The sequence below is a fragment of the Cydia pomonella genome, chromosome 11 (genome assembly GCF_033807575.1).
Source record: "Cydia pomonella isolate Wapato2018A chromosome 11, ilCydPomo1, whole genome shotgun sequence".
Classification (NCBI taxonomy): Eukaryota; Metazoa; Arthropoda; class Insecta; order Lepidoptera; family Tortricidae; genus Cydia; species Cydia pomonella.
This window is the reverse complement of record NC_084713.1, coordinates 12,697,931-12,706,062: the sequence shown is the minus strand read 5'-3', so window position 1 is coordinate 12,706,062 and position 8,132 is coordinate 12,697,931. Positions and strand designations below refer to the sequence as shown.

The 8,132-nt window shown below is 39.6% G+C and overlaps 1 protein-coding gene across 1 annotated transcript; it reads right to left on the bottom strand.

Annotated features, from left to right (window-relative positions):
- Nucleotides 1–1,368: 1,368 nt before the first annotated feature.
- Nucleotides 1,369–2,616, bottom strand: LOC133522855 (cuticle protein 16.5-like). Its single transcript, XM_061858315.1, has 2 exons — nt 2,489–2,616; nt 1,369–2,180 (listed from the first exon to the last, which is right to left on the bottom strand). The coding sequence occupies exons 1-2, from the start codon at nt 2,498–2,500 to the stop codon at nt 1,434–1,436; spliced, it is 759 nt and encodes a 252-aa protein (XP_061714299.1). The 5' UTR covers nt 2,501–2,616; the 3' UTR covers nt 1,369–1,433.
- Nucleotides 2,617–8,132: the final 5,516 nt, after the last annotated feature.

Genomic DNA, 8,132 nt, shown 5'->3' with positions numbered 1-8,132 from the left:
AAAATTATAGCTTGCGACTTACACGGATTAACTTTCAGCCCATAGCGTTTGTTCCAACTGGAAATGTGTTCCAAGTCCCGATTTATGGAGCCGATACTCTTAGGTAGATCGTTTATTACGCATTGAGAGTAAATTTGGAGGTCGTCGGCATAGAGGTGGTAAGAAGAAGAAATATTAGTAGTAATGGAGTTGATGCAGATGGAAAATAATAGAAGAGACAGCTCCAAGAAGAAATGGAAGACTTTACTCGCTGCCGACGACATTCCAAATAACTACGGAACCAGCCGATTGTCACGGGAGATATGTTAATAGCACGTATTAAACTGAGTAAAACATCGAAATCAACAGTGTTAAATGCATTGCTGAAGTCTAACAGCGTCAGTACGGTGAGCTTACGGTTATCCATACCGGCACGAACATCATCGCTAATTTTTACTAAAGCTGTAACCGTACTGTAACCGGAGCGGAAGCCAGATTGTAAAGGATTCATGAGCTCATGCCTGTTTAAAAAGGATGTAAGCTGGTGATGTACAAGGCGCTCAAGAACCTTTGAAAGGAATGGGAGGATAGAAATAGGACGATAGTCGGAAAAAGTGGTAGGATAAGACTTTTTGGGTAAGGGAACAACGTCTGCATCTTTCCAGAGGGAAGGGAAAATACCAGAGGAGATAGAATAATTCAGGATGTGAGTAATGACAGGAACAAGTAAATCGAGTAGAGGGAGAATCATTTTCCGGCTAACACTATCAACCAACAGCATTGGATGAGATGGCAAGGACATTCTTTTTTACATCACTGGCAGTCAACTGAGCAAGTAAGAAGGGAGGAAAGTCGGGAGTTGGACACCTGGAAAGAGAAGTTAGAGTGTCAGTTTTAATTGGACCAGTAAAAGTAGTAGAAGAGAGTTGAGAAGTGCTGGTAGGTTTAAGTCAACATTTATATTAATTGGGTTTTGCGTAGACTTTCCAACTCCTAATGTCTTCAAGAACTTCCAGACCTTAGCTGGCTCGCCATTCACAACCGCACTGTGAATGTGACGCCTTTGAGCATCACGGCAAATTGTACTGCAACTGTTGCGGAGAGCATGGTACCTAGCTTTATTTTTCTCAGACGAGTTGACCTTATACTTTGACTTGGCTAAGTTTTTCTTGGCGATAAGAGACCTAATGTCATCAGTAAGCCACGGAGCAGGAACATGCTTAACCTTAACAGGACGTATTGGAGCGTGAACGTCATATAGTTGAATTAGTGCGGAGTTAAATAGCGACACTTTATCATCTACACTAGTGGCCTGCAAGATGGGACTCCAATCTATTATAATTAATTATGTAGGATAATGTATAAAGGAATTCATATAAACGAGACGCATTTTATTATAAACAATTTGTTTATTTTCTACGTTTTCTATTTACAAAAGTTTCGTGGGATTCAGTTTACCAACCATATTGAGCACCGAGTCCGCTGTAGGAGAGGTGAGATACCGCGGGGGCGGCGGAGTAGGCCACAGCCGACTTCAGGACGGGAGCGGCGTGGGCGTAGGTGGAGATGGCGGGGGCAGCGGCATAAGTGGCCACGGCGGGAGCAGCGGCGTAAGAAGCCACAACAGGGGAACCGTGAGCGGTGTGGGAAGAGTAAGAGGACACGGAGGACACAGCAGGGGTGATGGTCTTAGTGACAACGGGCGCGGCGTACGCGGCCACGGCGGGGGCGGCGTAGGCTGCGGGAGCGGCGTAGGCTGCGGGAGCGGCGTAGGCTGCGGGAGCGGCGTAGGCTACGGGAGCGTAGGCCTTAGCGACCACTGGGGCAGCAGCGTAAGTGGCCACGGGGGAACCGTGAGAAGTGTGGGTCGAGTAAGACGACACGGAAGACACGGCGGGGGTGATGGTCTTGGTTACCACAGGGGCAGCAGCGTAAGTCGCGATGGCGGGAGCGGCATAAGTCTTGGCGACGACGGGGGAGGCGGCGTACGAGACGGGAGCGGCGGCGGCGTAGGTGGCGACGGGGGCAGCGGCGTACGCGGCGACCGGGCTACCGTGCGCGGTGTGTGTGGAATAGGAGGACACGGAGGACACCGCCGGGGTGATAGTCTTGGTGATGACGGGAGCAGAGTAGGCCACTGGAGCTGCTGCGAGGAGACCTCCAGCGCGGACCATGCCCACGGCGCACAGAGCTACGATCACCTGAAAATAACCGACGTTTATTAATAACACCGACCTAAAATTTACTACTGAACTTTCCCTACAGTGCACTAACTGAACTTTTAACACTAAAATGTGTTCTTCTAATTTGCAGTTGTAACTTTTGTAAGCTCTATATAGACTTGTTTAGCGTCCATTTTTTAAAGCAATGCAGTCCATTAACTTTTGAGACAAAGGACGGCTCTGTCGAAAGATCGTCCCGACACTATTGCAAAATATTGCGAAAAGTTGATGAATTGGACTAGATTAAATCCTTGTTACTGCGCAACAAAACTAATTATTTTTAGTACCTTGGCGTACATGTTGCTGGTTCAAAAGTTGGCAACTGAATAATTTCGGCTAGGAGTGCTCCGGTTTTTATACGTATGTGTGCAGTGCGTCCATTTCACTTTCATTGCCAAGGTAAGCCGGCGTGTAGTACCTCGTATTACTGACGCTCACACCGTTTGCTGTTCGAGGCGCTTACCATAACATTTCCTTACAAGCGGTCCAGTATAAAGGACGCTTTTTTTTTGTAAGTTTGTAGAACAATTTCAACAGTTGCTGGTGCAGCTTCCCTAAATCCAATATTATTTTGCTTACAGGTTCAAGCCTTCCAACCAAAAGAGCGTACTCCCATCTCAAATTCCGGGTACGCACTTACTACCCCTTCGGTGTTGCACAGGCGATTCGTCTGCACGTTTGTCACCTGTATCATAAAAAACAAAACAAAGATAAATTATTTGGTTAGGTCGTTTGGTATAATTTTAGTTTAGTCTAGAAAGAGCTTATTCTTTCTCTTCTTTTACACGACTCACATAAAATTAATGAGTCTTGACTTCTAACAGTGTCTTTGGCCATGTATGTTTGAAGTAAAATAAACGCTATCGTTTTTACCATTTTCATAGTAGGGACACAGATCATATAATACGGTAGGGGTCAAGCTATTCTGGGGCTTAGCCGTATCACGAGTCACCGCATATTTGTGAATAGCCTAGCATGTCGTCTGAGTCAGAGATAGCCTTTCGATTTCATTCCGTTTGAGCCTACGTCAAATTCAGCGAGCCATAGGGCGCGAGGGCCTTGAGCGGGCCCGGTTTGTCGTCCTCGTTATTTTAATGATGCATAGGTGGGCTTTGTTGAAGTACCGATAAGTGAAGTGACTTTGAATTGTCTTAAATTTATTCGGGTGTTCTATAAAAATAATTTCTTTACGATATACGCAGTAATGAACCGAGAATCGAAAATGCGGTAACGTGTGGTCATTGTACGCGCACAGTGTATAGGTAGGTATCGTTTCAAACTCTCAGCATATTTACCTATTTCTTTTAATTTTGTAAGAAATCCTTAAAAATGGTTGAACTCCCTACCTTTTAATCTTTCGAGAGTTCTAATCCTTTAACGAAGTTATATACAAATAGTTTTTGTGTTTGTTACTTTCTAATTTAGGTTAAGATTTTTGCAAGAATATTTTAAGATTTTCATTGTATAAAACATCAGGAAAAATTACGGAACTTCGTTTTCCATACTGTACATGTGAAGGTATATGTTTGCTAATTTAATCGTCCACCGTCGAAACTTTAAAATAAATAATTTAAATAAATTTGGGACAATAACTATACACTGAAGGTATATTGGAAATAAAATAAATATGCGTTGATAGGCACTTCGATAGGTGACGTATTTTAATTGGCAATGCCGACAGATCAAGGACTTCGCTCCGCACTTCCTCTTTGCTCTACGGTCCAGTGATCACAGGAATTTTATTCTTTTTTGTAACATTATCTCCGGCTTGTAAATATATTGCAATACATACTAAAGATAGGTAGCTACGTACTTGTCAACTACGGACATCAAAATGTTAATATCAGAAAAGCATCTCTTGTTTTAAATTGACTAATTTTACAGGAAAACAAGCTCGCGCAATTTGTGAAGAGAGTTTGTTAGTCTACAATTCGACATACCTACATGCCATGCTAAGGCTTAGCGTAGGAAAGCTACTTACTACAATACCTACATAGCGAAAGTTTCGTATTTGTATCTTTTATTGGAAAATAAATAGCCTCAAAACAGTTTGACCTCAGGATCCGTTACATGTAGGTATGCGTAAACGGAATTCCACACATTGTGAGGTTTTACGCTCGATAAACAATAGGAATTAAAAATCCCACTGGTGTTGTTATTTAAGCGATTAAAGCTGACGAGGGCGGGCGACTCAGATGTACTCAGCATGATAAACCAGCATAATACATTCGCCAAGTCCGCTTACTTTTTACTGATCTTGAGGTCACTGTACATTGGATTACTAAAAAACTTTGCCTGCCAGAGCTAGCAATAAGAATATTTGAACAGGACAATGCACTATACCAACTTACTTTAAGTATATCCTGAAACGTTTCTCCTTTGTGCTTAAATAAAGGCCGTTACATTGACCTTTACAAAATGACATGATTTTATTACAAGTGAGTAAGTATGTATTTAAACAAGAATTTGTATGATTACATACAATTTTTTATGATACTTACATAGGTAATATTACATCTTATTATTTGTAACCAAACTGGATTTCAAAATAAATTCCAAATAATATTAAATATGACAGATTTTGATAGAATTTTACATTAATTACCTAAGCTAACATTTTGGCAAAGGTTGTTTTCACTGAAATACCTTATGTGTACCAGTAATTAACATACATTTTAACAAAAAATAATATAAGTAAAATATTTAAGTATATAGCATTGTTGATAGATAAGATCATAGTCGTCCTTCAAATCAAAAGCGCGAGATTACGATGTAATTAAGGTAAAGTGGTTTGTTTATATTGCCATTTCTATTGAACATACAGTCACCCCATCTCTACCAATCTTGTAGACAATACTATAATTAGGTGGCATTGAGGTGTTTTTTGCGACCCACTCAAGAAGGGAAGACACAGTGCAGAGAGATTCCCAAGAAAGTGGACGTATTTAAATCTTGTCGAAATCGTTGATAAGACAGACTAGACAAACGCAGCCCACGAACAATAGTTATAGAGGTGCTTTGTTAGCTGTTGATGTCTATCGGTGATATATCTACTAATAAATAGAAAATTAGAGTCGAGGTCCATGAATGAGACCAGAATAGCAATAAGTTTTTGGCAAAAAATTAATTATTGTTACAAGCTTTTATCGCTGATTGTACTTTTCTTACCACAGGCAACTACCTAATACTCATCGAGACAAGTCTAAAAATCCCAAACACAGAGTTCCTATGGCCACCTCCTGTCTTCATCATCAGATCAGCTCGATGGTACCATAATATTATATTGTCACCCGACTTACATATGTATGCAAATTTAAGCTCAATCGGAAATTAGGAAGTGCGTCTAATTTATTTTAGCTTCCAAGGTCTGGCCGACACTAATAAACCAACAAATCTACATACTAACAGGGCAAGTTAAATAAATAAAAGCTTGTAAAAATATGTAGGTAAGTAAGTGTATATATGACCTTGGTCCTTGATTTAATAGCAACAAGCACAAATTTATACAAAATTGGTCGCATCGTATCTTGCACCTTGTCTGTATGTACTGAATTAGATCAAATATATGGTGAAGATAATCATAATTATTATTTTAACACATTAGAAGTGACATTATTCTTGCAGCTGACTGTACTTAGATACAATAGAATACAGAAATAAATGCAAGCTAGTTTTGCCAATTTTTTTTTAGTGTAAACAAAGAACTTATTGATTGTAGATTAGTTGTAAGTTGTAAACTCTAAACAACATCCTGCCCCGGAGTTTGATAACTGCAGTAGATGTCGCTGTATGGCGCCATCTTTTATATCTCATCATCCACCACGACCATTTCATCATTGACGACCGGTTTGGCCCAGTGGGTAGTGACCCTGCCTCCGAAGCTGATGGTTCCGGGTTCAAATCCTGGTAAGGGCATCTATTCGTGTGACGAGCATGGATATTTGTTCCTGAGTCATGGGTGTTTTCTATGTATTTAAGTATTTATAAATATTTATATATTATATATACCGTTGTCTAAGTACCCTCAACACAAGCCTTATTGAGCTTACTGTGGGACTTAGTCAATTTGTGTAATAATGTCCTATAATATTTATTTATTTATTTTATTTATCTTTGCGTTATCCCGGCTTCTTGCCACGGCACATGGGAGCCCGGGGTCTGCTTGCAGTAATCCCAAGAATTGGCGTAGGCACTAGTTTTTACGAAAGCGACTGCTATCTGAACTTTAGCAGAGCCTTATTAGGATTAGTCCGGTTTCCTCACGATGCCATATTTTTATCTAATAACTGGATTGTCAAATTCTCAGTTACCAACTAAGCCATTCAGCTTCTTAGACTTTACAACTCTTATATGATTCAAAGATCTTTGGTAAAATTATCAACTAGTTAGTAGGCGCAATTATTTTATGGATTGTTTCAAATCTTACCTCATTGTATTGCCCTTGGCATTTATAAGAACAAGAGAACTAATACATCCTGTATGGGTGGGTAATTTGATTCGATAGATAGGAATGACCACTTCTCAGATTAGGCGCCAAGATAAAGAAATTCACGAGTTCTTCATACCTAATATATTATTTTTCATTATAAGTACTTGCTCGTAAACGATGTGATTGTATGTCAGCATACTCAGATGGAATGAGCTATATTATGCCCATGGATGCAATTGTTTTTTTTATTTCATTACGCCCATGGGCATACTGACGTTTATAAATTATTATTTTTGGGTATATTTGTTATTTTTGATTTGAATAATTTAATAGGTAGCCGTTTAAAATATTTTTACACAATTTTCAATCGAGACTGAATGCCGGATAGGTCTGTGCTTTCGATGCCTAACTCACTGACATACGACGACCAGTCTGGCCTAGTGGGTAGTGACCCTGCCTACGAATGGTTCCGGGTTCAAATCCTGGTAAGGGCATTTATTCGTGTGATGAGCATCGAGATTTGTTCCCGAGTCATGGGTGTTTTCTATGTATTTAAGTATTTATAAATATTTATATATTATATATATAAAAAAAAAAACTCAATGGCCTAACCTGTCAAAAATGACAATATGGCGGACGAATGTTTGAAGCCACCGTATTTAAGTTATTTCGCTTAAAACTTAGTTTTTTCCTCACAAGTGTGATAAAAATCATTGTGTGTGCCACGGGCGGTACAAGAATTACATAATCGTTTTAATTAATTAAAATTACCACTTGTTCTTTAAATTCTTGTTTACCGCTCTTAATACAATACTAAAATAAGTAAACTCATAGATCATCTATTTTATGTTTTTTTTAATCGGTGAGCGGGCGAGGTGTAACAGTGTAAGTATAAAAAGATCTAGAACTATGTTACTAAGGCAGGGGTTCCCAATCTTTTTCAACATGCGGCGCAGTTACAAGTTTAGTATTTTACTACGGCGCCCTTGTAAATTTAAAATCACGGTCGAAAAAGAGTGACACGACGCTATATTATTTACCGATGCGAGCGCTCAAATAGGTACCCGCGAATATTTGTGGTTTCGGATAATGATAGAACTCACGGCGCCCCTCTTTACTTTCTACGGCGCACCAGGGCGCCGCGGCGCACACTTTGGGAACCCCTGTACTAAGGGAATAAGAGCGTGTTTAAATCATGGAGACCAGGGGTCAAGCCAAGATGACAATTGCTGATAGAAAACGCCAATCGGAATTTAAATTCATGCGCACTGATCAGTGCTTAGACATTACGAAGGGTTAAGCATTAGTTCAACTTCTACTTTTAAATATAAAATTATTACCTATTCCTACTCCGAGTGACCAACAAAAAATCATTAAATCAAATAATTGTTCAAGAATAATATAATCATGCTGACAGTCGTTAATTGCTCATAGGATTGATCTGATGTAAAAGATAATGGACAATTCATTCAATTTGAATATAACCTATTTATTATTTTCTC